The 20,738-nt window shown below is 34.2% G+C and overlaps 2 protein-coding genes across 7 annotated transcripts; one reads left to right on the top strand and one right to left on the bottom strand.

Moving 5' to 3' along the window:
- Positions 1 to 2,312: 2,312 nt before the first annotated feature.
- On the top strand, positions 2,313 to 14,905 carry LOC128860746 (protein kinase C and casein kinase substrate in neurons protein 1). 6 transcript variants are annotated; one of them, XM_054098462.1, is made up of 11 exons: positions 2,323 to 2,421; positions 2,779 to 2,950; positions 4,656 to 4,762; positions 5,252 to 5,361; positions 10,232 to 10,581; positions 11,406 to 11,632; positions 11,689 to 11,809; positions 11,889 to 11,999; positions 12,087 to 12,262; positions 13,025 to 13,182; positions 13,247 to 14,905. In XM_054098462.1, the coding sequence occupies exons 3-11, from the start codon at positions 4,659 to 4,661 to the stop codon at positions 13,357 to 13,359; spliced, it is 1,470 nt and encodes a 489-aa protein (XP_053954437.1). In that variant the 5' UTR covers positions 2,323 to 2,421; positions 2,779 to 2,950; positions 4,656 to 4,658; the 3' UTR covers positions 13,360 to 14,905. The 6 variants fall into 6 exon arrangements, with proteins under 6 accessions (XP_053954438.1, XP_053954437.1, XP_053954441.1 ...); XM_054098464.1 differs by lacking the exon at positions 2,323 to 2,421 and adding an exon at positions 2,428 to 2,600; XM_054098463.1 differs by lacking the exon at positions 2,779 to 2,950 and having other exon boundaries at positions 2,313 to 2,421.
- An 856-nt stretch (positions 14,906 to 15,761) lies between these two features.
- Positions 15,762 to 19,587, bottom strand: LOC128860745 (uncharacterized). Its single transcript, XM_054098460.1, has 7 exons — positions 18,843 to 19,587; positions 17,954 to 18,782; positions 17,779 to 17,888; positions 17,172 to 17,324; positions 16,948 to 17,108; positions 16,626 to 16,873; positions 15,762 to 16,572 (listed from the first exon to the last, which is right to left on the bottom strand). Exons 1-7 carry the CDS (start codon positions 19,326 to 19,328, stop codon positions 16,178 to 16,180), a joined length of 2,382 nt encoding a protein of 793 aa, XP_053954435.1. The 5' UTR covers positions 19,329 to 19,587; the 3' UTR covers positions 15,762 to 16,177.
- Between the last annotated feature and the right edge of the window lie 1,151 nt (positions 19,588 to 20,738).

Genomic DNA, 20,738 nt, shown 5'->3' with positions numbered 1-20,738 from the left:
TGTGATGTCACGCACTCTCTGATGAGCGCAATCTTGTTCTATCCTTCTTGTATAGAGCCTTGTGGTTCGTGGGGCTCTTGTAATGAGCCTTGCTCATTGGTGCAGAGCCTGATGCATCGCGTTGGTGTACGCGGTGACAAACAAAAAACGCAACTTGCTGCATACTTACAGGCGGCAAGGAAATTTAATGGAAGCCACGTAAATAGTCTGGTTATCAAATATCTCCCTTATGATAAATTTTAGAAGGAAATAAGTTGCCGATTATCTGCTGACCAAAACAGAAACTGGCAGCAGATAGGGGTGAAATTAACAAACATATAATATATGTACATATATTTTGTACTATAATTTTGCTAGCTTACAAAGATTTTTTAAACAATGCGAATTCTCTTTATATCTATGTAATTAATTAGCTTCTTAATTATTACTGGTGTCACTCATTGTAATTCGTTGTTGTTGTTCAATTTCAGTTATAATTATTTTTATCCGATCTCTATCGTTCTCTATCTCTTTCCTGTTTTTCATATCCTATCTTTATATTTATCCTAACGTGTTTCTCTATCGATGTATTTAAATTAACCTTCATCTCTATCTTAAGTATTCTTTATTTTTTTCCTCATCTATATACAGTGTACTCTCTCCTAACGAACACCTTCCATAAGGGGACACTTTTTTCAGAACATACCACAAATCCTTAACTCCTATCCCTCCCATAACATATTATTTACTTTTTACACTTTTCTCATAAGTTTTTCTGTATTCACAATTATCTTCATCCTTGTATAAACTTAATCTGAATCTTGTTCTTCAGCAGCTGCTTAAAACGTTTATTTTATTCAATATCATTATTAAAGCATACATTCAGGGGACATATATACATGTTTTGGCATTTGTATTAATGTAATTTTTTAATTAATTCTTTCCCATTATACAATATTAATATTGTATATACATATAATCCTTATGAATATTGTTCAGTTCTTTAGAATCCACTTAGAAACAACCAGTTTTTGTGTGGCGAAATTTTCTTGCCGTATTTAGTTAGCGGAAGAGGTCAGGAACTGCACCAACGAACTGCTCAATGCTAGGAAATCGCTCCGCCCAAAAACCAAATGGAATTAATGTCAGACAGAGAACGTCTGAAACAGAGAAAGTGCAACTCACAATCACAAAATCTGATAAGATCCAATTTGAGTCCTATTTCCCATTATTACCACCAGCAAACGTTGATATAGTGATACCTATGACAGACACTATATTACGAATGGGAACCGCTCATTGCTCATGATAAGAAATAAATATGAGTAACCGGTATCTGTAAGTAATAGACAAAATTATAGATTATAATGACGTCACATCGATTCATTTTGCTCGATTGGTCGAAGGCAAATGAGAATAATGATCGACAATACTTCATTTCATTTGGATACAGGGTCTCTCAATCTCAATCGAGTATTTTTGATATGGAAAGATATAGATCACTAGACTTCCATGGTAGTCGATCAGTTCGACTAATTTTTTATTTTATTTTTTTTTTCGTTCTCACGACAGTCGGTTCTACGTAACTGGAACGACCCGGTCTTATATCCGGCCAAGTACTGTCACTTCAGCAGCATTCCTCGTGTATGCACATGGAATGTTTATGCTGCTACAACAACAACAAATTTTTTCCCGAGAAATACAGCAAGTGAGAGTGATGTGAAATCAACTATTTCCATGAAGCAAATATAATCAGCACCCAAGATCGCCTGCCCAAAAAAATAAAAATTTTACTTGCCTCTCAAACAAGTTACAAGTTGCAGCAACAAAAATCGCGCTGTAGGAAGACGGTTTATAGCTGTGCCCTTGGGTTCTTCGATCAAAAATCCCTTTATAATTTAAAGCTTGAGAATATTGGAAAGCAACCCTAATATTTCATAGCGTTGCCAGACCTTAAAAGTTTTCAAACATATATCACATCTTGGCTCATAAAATTGAATATTAAAGAAACTACTACAAAGTTTGACTGAAATGCATTGAAATATACATACATCGCCAGCATCATTTTAGTTCAGTGTGGTGAAATCTCAACCCTTATCTTTTTACAGAAAATAATTTAAGTGGTACATTTGACTTATGTAGCATTGAACAAGTATACCAAATTCTAGTAAATAAAGCTTTAAATAGCTATTCAACTACAATACCGCTTTGAAAAATATTTCGGAATATATTCTATCTTTACCTTTATAATATCCTTAAACTTGTCAAATACTATTCACCACTAAAAATTCTATAGTTTAATTTCAGCTCTTTACAAAAGATTTTTCGATTTGGCAACTCCCGTTTTCTTCGCTGGGAAATTCGTTCGCAGTCGTTCCAATTGGCAATTGCTCGCGTGTGTATTTTCTTTGCAAATTTTTGCATATATTTTTTAATAAATAAGTACGAAATATATATTTTATTGAATAGTGTTTGCTACTTTTGAGTTGTGTATATAATTGTCATATTAGCTAAGCGTTGTCCAATAAAAATAATACAAACCCAATCGGGCATTGAAAAACTGGAAGTGAGAACTGGCAGAAGTTGCTGTGAAAGAAAACGGAAAACTTGATCCTCTTCTTGTTGGTTGTCGGGAGTGTTACTTTACCTTTATATTGAGAAGACATTACAAAAAAATTGATACATTTAAAGTTTTTCTAAGCCATTTGGTTTTATAAAGCTTTGAGAAAATTTAGACTTTTTGGGTTTTCTATGCTTGTTTTCTTCACCAACAATTCGTTAACCTTTGTTTTTTAATAGAAATTTTTGTCTAGTCTGTTGTGCCCTGTTTTCGGTAGTGGTCATTCAGCATTTTTAACGTAAATATAAGTGCTGCCGTCAAACAGCACTCGCTTTGCCTTTAACAGACGATCATTCACTTAAAATTAGTGTATTTATTTTACAATAGAGTACATAGGCGACCCTCTCTCAAGTAAGTGCCGACGTAAAAGTGCAAATATTTATGTATATACAAAATCGATATTAATACCTATGTGTGCACATAAACGATTTAATGTTTAGTTAAAGTTATACGCGAAGGAAGTGTATTTTATGTAGATATTACTATTTCAACGTAACGCAAAACAAAAGGTCATATTTGAGCTAATCAAATAAAAATTCACTTGCAATGGTGACAAGTGGCAAATAACCCAATCAGAAGGCAGTAATTTATCGTCATAGGGATATGTTCGAAGCCATGCTATTGGAACCATTTTTTGTGAAATAGGACAGTTCTTATAGGACGGAGATGTAATAGATAGACACCTATCCTCCCACACTATGTCGCCGGACGTTTCCATGATCGTCTTTATATTCAACCAAAGATTTTGATACTAATAGAAAACTTTCAACATAATTGAAAAAAGTTTTGTTCCTACAAGAACTACAGCCAAATCATGCAAGATCTTCAATTTGCTGTTAAAAACCTTGATATGTATGCATAGATAAGCTTCCAAAGAGAAATAGTAGTTGTGGTCACTATAGACTTTTACAATGTTTTTTTAAAAACCCGACTAAAATTTATTTGTGCTTTTACACATATCTACATCTGTACATATCAATATATCTTATCTAAAATTTTGTGATAAAACTAAAAATTACCAACAAACAAATCTAATTAGAAATTTTCTCAATCCCATTATACCCCTATTCTATCATATATTCTTAAGAGACATTAAATTAAGAGAAAATACGATGAAAAGAGTATTGCGTCTAAATTTTCTTACTTTTATCAAAGCGTAAAGCCCATAAGTTACCTCAGCCCATCGGCTTTAGAGAAGGGTAAGCGTATAGGCAGGTAAGTGGAAGTGTGTATGTAGAAAGAATTCCAAAGACTCATTGAATAGCTTCGGCTGCGGTTCATTGTGTTAGCAAATAATATCGATGCCGTCAGTGAGTTTTGGTGCATCAACACGGCGCGAACATTCAGACAAGTCTCGTTAACCTTTATTTAGCTTTCGATTTCAAAGAAATTTTCTTTCGTTTTCGCCGGCACCTTTATTGTTAGTTATAGCCTAGAGTCAATCAAAGTGCAATTGAAATAATAAAATCTGTCTGTTAATGCCATACAGTTTTAAAGGCTGACATTTTAAAAATCTTATGTAAGCATATTAATTTCCTTTGGTGAATAATAAAAAAAATTAATTAACAAATTTACATTCCCGTCCGTAATTCAACGCACCATATTATCGTTGCTCTCTTTTTTCGAGCTCTCTTCTGTTGCTGGGAGAGCACAGTTAATTGACGTCAAATATGATCGCGCCTGTTCGTTGTTAAGAGGAATTAATAGTGAGCACAACAGTACGTTGATATTCTATAGTATCTCCAGCTAAGGCGACGTTGGTGAAATAAATTTACCTAATGCTTACACATCTATCAGTCTCACCTGTGTAACGATGTTTTTGTATCAGTCCGGTTTGTGCTAAGTGATATTTTTTTTGTTGCATTTGCCACTTGCTTTAAATTTCAATCGCAAATAAAGCGTGGAGATAGCGCCTATCTCGAAAGATACAAAAAGCTAACTGCGGATATGTGCTTCGAAAAATGTGTATTTAAATTAAAAAAAGTGTATACCTATATTTTTTCTACTTAGATGAATTCAGATAAAAGTTGTTCATTTTTTCTACCAATTTTTATAGATCATGTCGCACCACAGCGATGATCACCTTCTGCAGGCAGGAAGTGATTCTTTCTGGGAACCTGGCAATTATAAGCGCACCACGAAACGCATTGAAGACGGCTATAAGTGAGTTGAGGGAAAACATGCATTACATACATACACACTGCGAACGATAGCACATCAATATTTTGACCAGTTTGACTATTTGGCTATTGAGTGTTCAAAAAACCACACAAATCCAGTTTTATACAAAAACTTTGTTTTTTTATAATATTTTTCCGTGACGGGGTGCGTATTTTCTCCATATAACAAATGTACGACGAACTTGCACTTTATTATAAGTATTACACAATTAAGTTTAATAAGCTACAAAACTGCATAACACAAATTTGTCCAGAGATCCTGAATAAATACATGGAATTTTGATGAAAACTTTAAGAAACGTTTTTGTTAGGCAATGTGCTTATAAAAAAATCATCTTCAAAATTGGTCAGAATATTTATGTGCTATCATTTGCATATGCATATACATACATACATTTTCATATAAAGTAACGTTATGATAAAAAAAACGCTTCATAAAATATAATTAAAACCTTCGCTTCCGATTCAATAGGCTTTGTAATGACTTGCAAACTCTAATACAAGAACGTGCTGATATCGAAAAAGGTTATGCGAAGAATTTGCGTGCGTGGTCGAAGAAATGGGGAGAACTCATCGAAAAAGGTAATTAAATCATAGATAAAAATATAAAATTAGAAGCGGGTTTTTGCCATTTTGAGAATAGCCAAAACTAAAATACCACTGCAACTAATAATCTGAATAAAATAATTTAAAGTGTAGAAAATTTTGGAAATGTGCTCTTCGAACAGTCGACAAAAGTTGTAACCCTTTGTATAGTAAGGTAATAAAAAAATTGAGAACATACATATCTTAGAAACCACTTCTGCCAAGCGGATGCCGTTGAGAGTATAATTCATATTCGATCCCCTTAGTGCGATTTCTTCTAAATTATTTAAAATTGTATTAAGCAGCTTTGTTAACATTCTTTTGATTGGTGGCATTACACGTACACATATACTTCCATAAAAATAAACGCATTGCTATCTACAAACTGGCAGTAAATATATTATATTATATATGAATGTACCTATAAGTCTACTACATAAGTGGGGCATACAATAAAAGTTTGTTCATAAAAATGCTTTACCCACATATTAGTTCTTTTTTGCTACATCTGCAAATATTCCCTTAGCATTTCGTTCTCTTTGATTGTCACCATGGCTGGTAAAGCCAAAAACAAAAAAAAAATAAACCACTTACATTCTTTTGCTGTGCGATTTTTGTAAAACTATATTGGCCTCTTTGCTTCTTTTGCGTTCTATATGCCTACTATTGGTTTCATTGTTATTGGTCAGTTTACTTATGTATTTTTGTTTAAGATTGTCATTTTGTGGGTCACACTTTATGTGAAATTTAGGTATTTTTCTGAGCTGTTCTTCATTCTTTCTGTTCAGTAATTTGCCGGCATTGTCACTTCACCGGTATCAAATCGACGGTTGTCAGTATTATTTTGTTCGGTTTCTTTTATTATCGCGTTAGCTTTCAACTAGTTGTGATATGATACGATGTACCTCCATATGTACCTATGTATGTGCTACCAGTATCTCGCTTCAGTATCAATTTTGTTATATATTTTAGTTGTTGCATTTGCTGGCAAAAAGAATTGAAAAATTTTGCAGTAATTTAATATTCGTTGAAAATATCGAAATTAGCTTTAAAAATAATATATAATATAAATAATTATTGGAAATGAGATTTGTATTATTCTACAATTTCATGAAACATCCGAGCAATATGTTTCCGATTCGGGCCACACGTGAGAAGTGAAGCATCAAAAATAAGGAGAGACATAATCTTAAAAAAATTGTAAAACAAATAGAAACAAATCGGAAAAAAGTATTTGAGGATTAGTAATTACGAATTTTAAAATAATTTTACTATCTTTAGCCTGGCACCATTATTCATCATCTGATATTTACGTCCTGGGGATAAATTCCAATTTTTTTTAAAGAAGCTGCATTGCATCAAAATTATTAAAACACCTGTAAAAATTTAGCTTTGGCTTATAAATTTGCTACATTACGTCATTGAGGTATTGTTCCAGCGTATAAAACTAGACTGTAGCAAACACTGACCCTTTAATTGCTATAAGCCGATGATTTAACAAATGCTAAGCAGTTAATCAACCGTACGTATTCAATGATCACCAACAACGCGTAGTTACTCATGTTTGCACACAAGTTTGTAAGCGCATTAGGGTGAGTAGTTGTGAATATTTACTCATCCTCCGTAGCTAAATTGGGCTAGCTTCTGTTCAGTTTGTTGGAAATTAATCGGCATATCATCCATACCAAAATATAGCAAAAACATTATATCAAGTCTAGCGTCTCTATTCCCAAATCCATTAACAAAAGTCCACAAATAAAATATACCACCCTAATGTATTGTATAAATAAGTACATGGGCAGTGCAATAAGCAAAAATAAAAATACGAATAGACCCCATAATCGGTGTTTGTTGACGAGCGCGCCGTAGTTGTGACTAGAAACTGTAATTGGTCAAATGAAGTCATGTTTTTAGTCGCAATGTTTAGCGTCGAACATTTAGCATGGCCACTCAAATTTGCATCATCGCAGTCAATATGAGGTATCCGCGAACTGTCATTGATATGCGAATGTCGTTAGTATTGCCATTACGTTTGTTGTCATCGCTCATTGGTAATGTATTGCAGTATACACGATTTGCGATGCGCGGCCTGATGCCCGTAATGCGAGCGAGTGTAACTCTAGACGCCAGGCAGGCTTGATGCCATGCTATCTATCTGCATTGTTACCGGCCACTCATGGCTTTAGTAAGGCACCAATTTGGTTGTTTAGATGCGTTTGTGTTTACATTATTTTTTTTAATATTATTTCGAATACTTTTCTTCGCTGCCTTAGCAGAGTGCCATTCCAAAGGTTTCAAAAATCGATTGCGATTGTTGAATGCCTACTGAGGTGGCCTGAAATCGACACACACTTGTCGCTAAGAGATTTTTTAATCAGTTGGTATGTCGAAGAGAGTAAAAATTAAGTAAACTTAAATTAACTAGAGCTATTTTATATTGGACAATAGGGAAGAAACATTTAGTAGAAAAATATTTCCAAACAACAATGCGAAAGATTGATTAAAATTTTTAAATTTATATATTTTTCGAAATACTGCGTTAGAACATTAAATACAGCAGTAATTTTGAAAATTTTTATTGCAAATGTTTCCTACACATAAGTGACAACAATAATGAAAACGTCAACGAAGAAATTTAGCATATTCAAGACAAAAATTACACAAACCTATTTAAGTTCAATATTTTACATTAAGGGGTTATACGCAGTTATGAAGCAAATAAAAGACGGGTTGTCAAGGATTTATCCTGAAGAAACTTCAGAATATTTTAATTTGAAAATTTTTGGCGGTTATAAAAGCATCCTTCAAGAACGTAACAAATTTTTTTATTTATGAAAATGTTGATTATAGAGCGCGCTGCAGGCGATTTCTGGAACCTCCTTTAAAAAAAGACGATTTACGGTGTACATCGTAACTCAGGATTGGATTATCTGAAATCAAAAAACCAAACAAATTTTGTTAATATATTAGATTATCTAGTAATTAAAATAGTGAATTTTCACAAAATGGCAGCTTTTAAAAAAAATGATTTCGATTTTTACGTTAAAATTTGGCCGTAAATTGATTATAAAATGGAAAATAAGTATCAGATTTACAAAAGGAACGATTAATTACTAGAAAATGTATCTTTAAAGATTGAGTTAAAACGGTTGACCGATCAAACAAGCCGTTTTCGAGATATCGTGTACACCGACTTGAAAAATACCGTTTTGAAAAAAAACACGTTTAAAGTTTCAATGCCTACCTTAAAACGTGCCGAGGCGTCTCTACATATTTAGGTATAACTCCGAAAGTATTGCTTAGATCTACTTCAAATTTCGTGCGTATACTTTTGAATATATCGTCCCCTTAGTATAACAATAGCCTATGTGCTCATAGGCTATTATTTTTTTATTGAATTTTTGGATTCTCCATCGTCGATTTTATATGTGGCCAAAATTTTGTCAAATTCTAGTTCCACAAAGTGGGTCAAAACGTCAGTCAAAAAATAATAAATATTTACAGACATAACGAGATTTGAGTGAGAGCTACTTTCGACAAAAAGTTTGAAATTCATTTTCTCAAAACATCAAAAAATTTATAGGCTATTTTAATACTAAGGGGACGATATGTACATTACAAAAATGCAATAAAAAAAATTGAGTTTTTTGAAAGTCATAACTGCGTATAACCCCTTAAAAAATTGTACACACAGCAGCGAAAGTGTACGATTTACTAATAACTAAAAATCTGTTAATAGGATTTGTGGTATCCTTTTGCATCAATTACACTCTTAAGACGACTTTGCACAGAAAAATCCAACTTTTTTCTTCCGTCTGGATAATTATTTTGCCATTCCTGCTTGTATTAGGTACTTTCTAACTTTTTTTTCTAAAACATTCCCCAAATGCTCTATTTTATTCAGATTCGAAGACTCAGGGGTAAAGTGGGAGCACAAATTTTCACTTGTGAAGTAAATAAATTCATATAAGCTCAGACTTGTTTGTTTGCGGTCATTGTCTTACACCGTTTGAAATCAGAGCCAAAACAAAATTTCTGGGCAGGTTCGGGTGTTACGCCCTCTTTCATTAGTTTTTTTTAACTTTCGCAAAAATAATTAAAAAATATGAACGATTTTTTTATTGCTACCTTAACCATAAAGAGTGGTTAATAATTGCGGAAAATTATTCTTCTTTGTATACATTAATGCCAATGATATCATCCTTTTATTTGAAACAGTTACTGTATTTAAAATTTTTTGATGCAGCTCACATAGCATAATTATATGCCTACGCCTTTTTTTTACACACATTAGTACCTTTTTAGGAGAAGTTCATGCTATATCGCATATACATATAATATATTGTTGTTGTAGCAGTAGGGTCATCGATCGTCATCGTCAATCTCATTTAACAGTAGTCACTGGTAACTTGCTTTTTCGTATGGGGTGGTCCTGAGAGAAAGAGGTGTTAGATGAGCAGGGTTAAGAGGGGACGTGCCAACTATTGTCCTATTATAGAATATTTGACATTTTGTAAATTCTGTTTTTTAGCTGATTGAAAGTAAAATTATTTTAGTTTGCAATTAAACCATATCCATCATTATATTAAGAAATAATTAAATTTTTTATACATATTATAACATCTCAAAAATTACACGACGGTCGGTTCTAATTCTAATTCTAATTTATATCCGGCCAAGGACAGGGTTCCGCACATGCACGGGTCATTTTTATACTGCTGCAACAACAACACCGCTCTCTATGAAATACTTAATAGAACCATTCGGTTCCTCAGATATTTAAGAATTCGAATTATTCTTTAGCCGATGCAAACATATTATAAATTGTATGGCACAATTGATTAAATCTTGTACTTTGTATTACCAGGCCCCGAATATGGCACTACCGAAGCTGCTTGGAAAAGCGTACTCACCGAGTCGGAACGTATCAGTGACGTTCACATGAAGATTAAGGAGAACCTGTGCAACGATGTGAGCACCCAAATAAAAAGTTGGCAAAAGGACAACTATCATCACACGCTGATGCAGATCAAGCAACGCAAGGATATGGAAGATTTGTTTAAGAAGGCGCAAAAGCCTTGGGCTAAATTGCTGGCAAAAGTAGAGAAAACAAAGTCTGATTATCATGCAGCCTGCAAAACGGAGCGCAGTGCCACCAATCAAGAGCGCAATGCCACAGCCGATAGTTCACTCTCACCGGATCAGGTGTGTATAAATGTGAGATGAAATTGAAATTTTTAAAATTTAACACCAAATAACCACTCAACATCAACAAGAGTCAGGGAATTAAGTTTTAGCCCTCGTAACAATGTCAAGTTATTAAATATTTTGTCCCGAGAAAACAAATATTTTTGCATTAAAACTAAAAATTATTGCCGTCGCGGCACTTTACATTTTAGTATGCAAAAATGGGAAAATCCGTATTGTATTGTGCATGCATCCAAGACAACATAATTAAACTTCGCTTCACCAATTTGTGTGTGCTTACCGTTTATGTGTGACTTTATTTTTAATGACCTTCCCACATTGTTAACTGATTATTAGAGATAAGAGCGATATTTTGTTTACGTATGAAGCCAGGCAAAAACCTTTGTGCAACTCGCATTTTTAGATAATGCCGAAAATTCAATATAAATGAGTCATTTATTAGGCGTCTGCATATGGGTCGAAGTATGCATACTGGATACATACGGCTAAAAACTATTTGTCTTATGTGTATGCTCGAGTCTCTTAATTGTTGGAAAATGTATACAAATTAAAATACATTCATTCCTCGCAAATAATTTAGTATCTAAACTTTTATTTACCTACAATAAAGCCTAGTGTCACCGAAGAAAGAAAATTAACGATTTCTTGAAAGCATTTTTTTGTTTTTTTTTTTTCTTACTTTATATTAAACATCTTTTGACCAATTTTGGCCCATGGATAGAGGATAAGGGTTAAGCTCAAAAAGTATCTAGAATTGTCATTAAATAATTTGACTGGTTATATATTTTTGGCCTTACAAATTTCCCGCAAACGATTTTTTCATATATCCCCAGGTAAAAAAAATGCACGATCGCGTGCAAAAAACTAAAGATCAAGTAACAAAATGTCGAGAGAAATACGAGCAGGCCATCGCAGAAATTACCAAATATAATTCGGTATACATCGAGGATATGACGTCGGTGTTCGAAAAGTGCCAAGCCATGGAGAGAACACGATTGGTATTCTTTAAGGATGTTCTATTCAACATTCATGCCTGCTTGGACCTCACCAAGGTGCAATGGTGCGTGAGTTGTTTTATTCTTTGATATGCATAATATATTTATGGTAACTTCACAGTCTGCCACAAATCTACGAAGAATTCTACCACACCATAAATAACGCAGACCAGCAGAAGGATCTAAAGTGGTGGTCGAATAATCATGGCGTGAATATGGCTATGAACTGGCCAGCGTTTCTGGTATGTAATGTGTTTGCAGCAAATATTCAATGCAACAAGATCGATATATGTATTTTCGATTCTCGTTCTTCTATTTCAGGAGTACACCGAAGAATTCCGAGACATAGCAAAGGGCAGCAAATCAAAGGAGGCACTTCCGGCAGCACCAATAACCCTAATCAACCAACGTCCTGTTTCTGAGGATCCCCATGTATGCATAATATTGTCCTATCTGTTTTCCAACAAATTCTCTTTCCTCTTTATCGGTATTCACAGCACTCATTTTCTCTATTTGCAGGAATATAATACGAATAGTCTAAAGAAAACATCAGCAAATTCCAGTAAATCTAGTGGAAAAGTCATGCAACAAGATTCTGCGTCTTCGCCCACAACAGCGACAGCGTCATCGGCTGCGACGGTTGCTAAAAGCGCAAATACAACATCGGCTTCAAACAATCGTAATTCAAGCGTAACGTAAGTTAATCCTTGAGCCTGCAGCTCCCACTTGCCAGTCACCCAGCGACAATATCACTAAGGTTATTAATTTTGAGAAAAAATTCAGCATGGCACTGGACGAAAAAGTATTAAAAGAGGTTCAGGCAAATTGAGAAAGCTCACCGGTGTTTTCACAGGTCATTACAGGCTGGTCATTCTGAGACCAATCCCCTGAAACTTCAACACACTTTCTTCACGAATGTAATGCTATAGTGGGAAAAAGAAAAGATATATCGGTTGGAATAAAGGCACATGCGCTCAGCCTAACCCTGCTCCATTTTAGGTTTATTCAGAGAGCTGGGCTTGGATGAGGTACTGAGATGGGTAGAGGGCACAAAAGACAGTCAGATTAAGGTCGGTCCTACGCTACCAGAATGACCCGGATTTATATCCGGCCAAGCACTATAACTCCAGCAGCATTCCCTGTACATGTATGGGGATTGTTTATGATGCTACATTGCTACAGTAGCAAACCTCATTTCCATTCATTCAAATTAATCTTCATACAACACACAGACGCAAAGGGGGAAAAAGTTGCCACATATTCAAATCGAAGCCAAGCTCAGATTTAAACTGAAAGCTTTCACATTTACTTGGACAAATGCGTGCCTGTAACAGCTCAATATCATAATCAGAAAAAAGTTTGCATTTAGAGTAAAAGTAGCAACCATTTGTCATGAATTGTGTGAAAACCTGACTGTCGTTGCATGACATTAATTCTATGTTTTCTTTATAATCCAGTAATGGCAATGGCAAGCCTGAAGTTAATCCATTCGAAGAGGAGGAGGAATGGGATGAAGGCGACAATGTGTTGGTCGATAATGGAGAAAAAGGTGTACCAGTTAAGGCTTTATATGACTATGAAGGGGCAGAAGATGACGAGCTAACATTTAAGCAAGGTAGCGATGATACCACATAACTAACGCAATAATTACAATATTTATAATTTCATTTGTCTTCAAGGTGATGTCTTTGAAAAACTTGAAGATGAAGATGAACAAGGTTGGTGCAAAGGGCGTATGAATGGACGCGTTGGGCTTTACCCCGCAAACTATGTAGAACCGTTACATACGTAAACATATGAACAATTCTTGAACAATTTAAAAAATTATAAGTAACAATTGAATGCCAACCAGGGAAATATTTAGACATGCGAAACACGTTGCATCATTCAACTCGACACAAAATACATTGAAATTATCATAGACTAGCATTTTTTTTGTCTTACAAAGGAATCGAGAGAAACCGGAGACAAAATAGTAAGGAATACTTGAAACACATCACCATTAGAATCATATTTTGTGATTGTAGCCAATTATTTGTTCTTATATATCAAAATTGTATACATTAGATATCGAACGATTGCTTAAAACAAATCGAAAATGAAAACAAATAAGAATGAATAAGTCTTGTCAGCTTATTTATAATAGCAGTGAAAAAATTTAAATGTGATTTTAATCATATATGTTAGTTGTTATCACGCTGAAAGCATTTCAAGACCAAATTAAAGATTTTCTTCCTTTCAAAGTAGTGTCCAGAATCCAATTCTTTCACAAACCCGCGCTCTATTTAAGTAAAATGGAAAATTAAAGGCAAATGGGGTGGTCCAAATACAAGTATCTTTTTAAAAATAATATTTAAAACACACACACAAAATCATTCATTTTGGTATATTTTACGTCTTTGTTTGTTTGCTGAAACCAAAGATCGTCTAAGATCCCACATTTTCAACAAACAAATGAGGTCACCACTCTAAGAATCCAAACCCCTGTGCATCGCGACAATCAGTTGTGGATTTTATGTATCCAAGATGAAAGCAACAGTGTTTAATTAGTCACAGATATGAAAAAGCGCCGCGCCCCGCAAAGCGACGTTCCGCGAGGGATGGCAGTCAAGCTTCCGATCGAGAAAAGATGGCAGCGATACCTGCATTTGGGCCACCCTGTGTGTTCATTAAAATCTTCAACTCAAATTTACTTGTTGCTAATTGTAATTACAATTTATGTTTACTAAACAAAAATTTGTATTAAGTAATTCAGAAAGAATAAAAACATGTATAACTTAAAACCTTCCCTTCGAGTGGGCTACAAGGTCAAAAGATATATGAGGCAGTTTAGATAGTAACATCCGTTTGCTAAGCTGTTTATGCCGATCGAGCTTTCGTTTTAGTACCTTAAAAACCGTCTCATATCTCTTTGGATTTTAAAAGCACATTCTACCTTCCACTTACTATTTATAAGTCCAATTAAATATATCGCACCCTAAATACAAAAGGGGCACAACTCAAAATTTTCCACACTCGAGCTTGACTTGTTTACAGTAGCACAGAAAACAAACTATGTGACATATCACTCTGAAATTTGCCATGTAAGCTTATAATAGTCCTACCAAAAAACAAAAAATTTATTTTTGTCATATGTCATACGCGGACCGTTTTATTGATAACGTCTCGCTCATATTTGAGCAGAAGGTACATTTTGAGTTGTGACCCTTTTGTATTTAGGGTGCGATATGGATATGTATAAATACAACCATATGCTGTATTTGAGTGGAAAAAAATTGTAGAATATACTCTTACATACATACATATGGGTCACTCGTTTCGAAATCGAACATAATTTAGACTTTTTCAACATACATCCAAAAACTTTTATTTTTTATAATATTTTCCGTTAATAGGGATACCGGTATACCCTCGATGTAAAATACCAGGGAATTCGTATTTCTAACCATATAAAGCAAACAAATTTTGTGACTTTTGAATACAAAATCAGACGATGATCGAAACGTAGTACAGCTTAGTACCTCAAAAGCAAAACTTCTAAAGATGAACGCCCTAATTTCTCGCAACAGCTAAAAATGTTATATCCATATTTAAATATTGATAAAAAACACACAAAGCATCGATAAAGGTAGAGCGTATTCCGACACCTTCCAAAACACCAAAGTATTATAAAAAATAAATCGTTTTTGATATGCATGTTGAACAAATTTTTTTAGAAATTTTGTGGATCTGGAAAAGAAAACACCCTAAAACTATTAGAGTGGAGGATAGAGTCCGACATACATATGTATGTAGTTTATGGATGAATTAAATCCAAAAAGCAATATTACACACGTAGTATAATTGCATGATTATGCTAGTTAAAATAGTTTTACTAATTAATTGAAATGAGAAAAGATTGAAAAATCAGCGCTAGAGATGAGAGTTACGCGTAAGGCATTTTCTTATTTTGTAATGAACCTGTTGTTGTGGAGATAATTATTGTATTATTTAACTATACCATATTTTAATAAATCTGGAATCGTGTCTTATTGTATTATATTTTTACCTTGGTTTACCCTTTTTAAGATTTTACACTTGTAATGTGCAAAGAAATTTAGAACTGCTTGCTGCCGTAAAAGTTTTAGGGATGAAGTTCAAAAAGGGAAAACACCACCTAATAGCCAAACTTCAATTAAAAATAAAACAATAATATGAATTATTACCATTATACAAACATACACGAATGTAGCAAGTATTTATATAATTATAATTTACTAAACTTATACCATTTTGAAAAAAATAAAGAAATATGAAATACGTTGATTTATATATAATGCCAAATTATTTAATTATTTTATTTTATAAGAGAAACTGAATCCACCGAACTGTTTTGAAAAAACTTTTTGTACACTTTGTCATACATTTATATGTGTGTACAAGGACTATATCCCTGCCTACTTTTTTATGTATTTTTGAGACAAATATCGTTAATTAATTTCATTCAATTTGAAGAGTAAATGTTTGATCAAGTCTGCCGCAGACTGCCTCAGAAATGATATGTTAATATTTTTTTAATGCTAATAGCATCACACAGTTCAAACTTCCTGAATTTTTCCACCATCCACAGATCATTTAGGCTTTATCTTACTATGAAAGGCGCGATTGTAGTGCAAATACCACAAACACTTTTCTACAGGGTGCTGATGTCGAAGTGACCTACGCTTTTGACACCACACGCTTCGTTCATTTGTCTCCGTTTCACCGTACGCACTCGTCGGCCAACGAAGCGCATTACATGGCACGCTCAAATAATAATTGGCGAATTTGTACAATTGTTTATATTGTTGGGACTGCATTTGCCACCAACTTATCGGACATTGCTCTAAATCTAAAGTCGGCTCACATTTGTAGCGATTAAATTCCAACTCTATTGCATCTTTTGGTTGCGATGGCTCAGGAGACAAGTTGTGTGAATTTTTGCGGCTTGCCGCACCGCTAATGCGATGAAAAAACGATCGTAAACCTACAACAAAGGTATGAGATGAGGAGCAATGGCATAATCAACTGAATACTAACTCGATTTCGGTGCAACTTGGATTACGGCGCATTGCTGGCTTTGATCCAATTTTATGTTTGAGGGGGGCACAGTCATTAGACGTTGGAATCGCTGACAAACTGCCTCCGCCAACTCCACACGCTGGATATTGTCAAAAGTGGCGGCTTTTTGTGCCTGATGTGTCGGATGTCGCCTAGGCTGAATGAAATCGTGCTGAAAGCGCACATCAAAAAGTACTGCCTCAGAAAAAAATGAGCACTTTGCTATGCTAAATGTACAGTCAACGGCAGATTATAAATAAATCAATCGAAAAAAGTTCATTTTGTTAAATATTTTGCCTACCTGTGGCGTAGTTCATCATTAATGACTTGCTGTGCCGACTGTACATAAATATTATCGTCAGTGTTAAATACCAGGAAATGCTCTTCGAAGAGTTTCATAATCAATGGACGCACAAGTGTACAGAGAGGTAGCGGTTCTGTGTTTATTGTATCAAGAGTAATCTATTAAGTAAAATGCGAAAAATATTAAAATTCGTTTTAGATTCAAATGGGTTGAGCGTATACTTTTAACGGGTTTAAGTATGCCATGAAAGACTCCAACTCGGAAGATAATTCCCTGTATTGCATGCCAGTTTCATTTGGGATGTCCACAAAATCTTGCAGAAATTTCAGTTTCCACCAGGGGCAGTTCAAGTGCGGTTCCGGCAAATTTAAATTCTGAAAAGTAAAGCATTGAAATAAGTATTGATGTTTTACAAGACCCCATGCCAAGATTTCTTTACTATAGTTTACAATGTATTCATAAAAAATAACACCTAGATCTACATATGTATACTTATCGCTGATTTATTTCATTAAATAGTTTTATCTATAGGCTTTTTGCAAACGATTACTTAGATCTTCATTTTCTTTAATGATGAAAATTTGCCGATTTTATTTGTTGCAAATGTATGTGAAAAATTTGGATGCCCTTTTAAGGTAGAAAGCTATATTTTTTCAGCCATTGTCTGATAGCCCATTTAGCGTTATATTTTGAAATAACATATTAAGGAGTTATATAGGCTTTCACACTAAAACGATTGTGGAGATTATGTTCCTTGGACGTGTTCAATTTTATTGATCTAGAGGAATTTAGCGCTTTGTTATATTAAGTTTCAATTGGTAAACATACCTGGCGTAGTTTAAAAATATTTTTGAACATTTGTGACACCTCATCCTGTTCAAAGATTAGATTGAGACACCGAGTTAGCAATGCTTCCAAACATGGAACCACTTCAATACCTATTAAAAACGTTTTACTATGAAAACATGCGGTTAAATGTTAAATTCCAGGAATTAATACATACCGTGAGATGTGGCAAAATTCTTTATTATTGAGTTGTCTTTCATCGTTGTTACAATGGCTGCGCAACGGTTGAGATCGAAATCCCTCAGAATGTCATGCAAGTCTATTTGATTCCTACAAACAAATTCTTCATATAGGACACTTTCCAATTTGTTATCAAAGTCGAAATTAAGGAAATTAATATATATGCTAAACACATTCTGCTCCTCGATGTCCATATAATTTTCAATACTGAGTGAATAAGGTTTGTCTTGCTGCAACAAATTTGTTGTAACGTATTTTTTAAGAATATATTGCATTTGACCGTAGTCAGCTAATATTATTTTCTCAACTTCATATTTATCCACATTAGTGATTCCGATGGAGTTAAGTAGCTGTTTAAAACCGAGCCCTTGCAATAAATTAGGCGGCAGCATGTCAGTAACCAACATATTCGCAAGTAATTCAATGTAGGAATCTTTTTTTCCCAGCATTGTATGTGATATATTTGCTTGCTCGTGATGATTAGACGGTGAATCATTGGAGTAGTCGAACATCGATTTTTGGGAGAGATCATTATCTATAATTACTGGTTCGCCCTCTGCAAATTCATCTGCCTCATTGTGTAAAGTCTCAACAACAAAGTTATTAGCACAACTAACGGTAACGTCGTCCACTCCGTTCGTTGATAAGGCATTGACCGTTTCTGAACTGAGTAACTCGTAACCGCACCCATTGGTAACAATGGTCTCATGGTCCTCATTATGTCCGCTTTGTTGATCATCCTGAAATTCTTTTTTGTGCAAAGAGTTCGACACTGCTACTGTGCCCTGATGTTGATTACGACAGTTCTGTAAGTAAGCTCTTGAATCAAATGAATCTATACATTTATTTCTATTCTCAATACTAACCTCCTGGCTTACGGACAACGTTATTTTATTGGATTCACGACAACCTGCGCTTAGTCGTTTAACTTTTAAAAGGTTATCCACATTTAAATCTTCTGAATTGGACCGTTTAGATGATTGCGCTTTTACTTCGCTCTCTTCATCCGCCTCAACTTCGTTCAAAATATCGGTTGAAGCGTCATCACTATCGCCACCATCCATATTAGAACTGCGGGAGAATGCCGAACATTGTTGCCGCTGCTGATGATGCATTTCATGCAATCGCTCTGGATGCCGTGATATAAGGTGTGTACGGAGATTAGAAGTATTTTTGTTGTAAGTAATAGCGGTACCACATAATGTGCAGATGATCTTTTGACGGGTCAAAATTTTATTGGCACTATCAGAAGGAAACCCAAAATATTTCCAGTAGGGGCTCCGCATCGATGCCGGAACAGTCGTGTGCGTGTATTCGATCGTTTGCTTTTCAACACAATTTTCGTATTTCATCTTGTAATATTTAATTCAATATTCATTTAATATAACTTCGCCATCAAAACAGTTTTCAGACATTTGTTTTGTTTACAATTTTTTAACACAAATCATAATAATTCTACGAACACATTGAACGCGATAGCAATCAATGAACGAATATCCCTCTATACGAACGTACGCAACGGAGCGACTATTATGGTGCTCACATTCATCAACATATCATAGTTCCTATCCGTTGCCCGTAGAATGAACAAAATTGGTCAAAACTTATCCGAAGAAAACAACTGCGTTTTATATTTACACAATACATCGGTTTGTGTTTGGTTGTATCGACACAATGTTGCCATTCATATTTTTCCATACAAACTTTTTCACACAATTTTTAATTGTACATATAATAAATCAAAGCTAAAAGCCAACAAATGCAAATAATTCATTTATCTATAATAAACATCATTCAACTTTGTTTTTAAGTTATTTGAACAAAAATTAAAATTTTTCTAAATTTATTCTGTAAATGATTTCGAAATGTACTGTTTGGCAACACTGTGTGGTGAGAGAGCAATCAGCTGACACGATTCTACGGAAACTATCCAAAATCGCACGACAACAATCTACCATACTACGGAAGGGAACGGTGGTGAGAATTCATTTACATGGGGCTCTCATTAATTTCAACGTATCGGCTGGTATGGGCGTACGTTTATGTTCGTGAGTGTGAGCACCACTAACTACTGTTGTCGTGGATATATGTAGATATTTGTTTTTTTGCAATTTGGTATTTTAAATGCCAAAATTTCGGTCAGAATGTAAACAAACAAACAAACAAGGCAACAACAAAAAACCGGATCTCTTTAACAAATCGCAAGAAAAAACAAATCAGCTGCTTTAGTAACTTACCTTGGGTAAATTTCTCTTTGCATTTTAAAGGGAAGGATTAAGGCGAAATTGGGGAAAAATAAATAAAATAATTGAGCAATGCATAAAAGCTGTGCAATAAAATGAAAGAGTAGCAAGACACAATTCAGCGAAAGCCCAAAAGTAATATTTTTGGACCCTTGCCAATAATTAACAACTACCAAAGACATTATGAACAGAGTAGGAAGCTGCCTACAGAATCAGCTGTAAAGCAATAACACAATTTTGTATAGCTTCAAATATTTTATACATAAAATTATCAAAAAAGTTAATAAAATTACTATTATTTTATTGTACTCTTTCTAATATAAAAGATAAAAAACCAATAAAAGTTTTTCACAAAAAAATCTTTATTGCTAAAACATTCATATTCTTATTACTAATACTATAGCAGATTTCTGGTTGCTTAACTTCCTGCTTGCTGATTTAAAGTCCTGTCCCAGTTCCAGGATTTTCTTGCATCATATTTACAAATAACTGCAATTGGCTCTTGTTGGTGGTAGAAAT

Source organism: Anastrepha ludens, chromosome 4 (genome assembly GCF_028408465.1).
Source record: "Anastrepha ludens isolate Willacy chromosome 4, idAnaLude1.1, whole genome shotgun sequence".
Lineage (NCBI taxonomy): Eukaryota > Metazoa > Arthropoda > Insecta > Diptera > Tephritidae > Anastrepha > Anastrepha ludens.
Note: the sequence above shows the minus strand (reverse complement) of the source record. Positions and strands in the feature narration are given on the sequence as shown.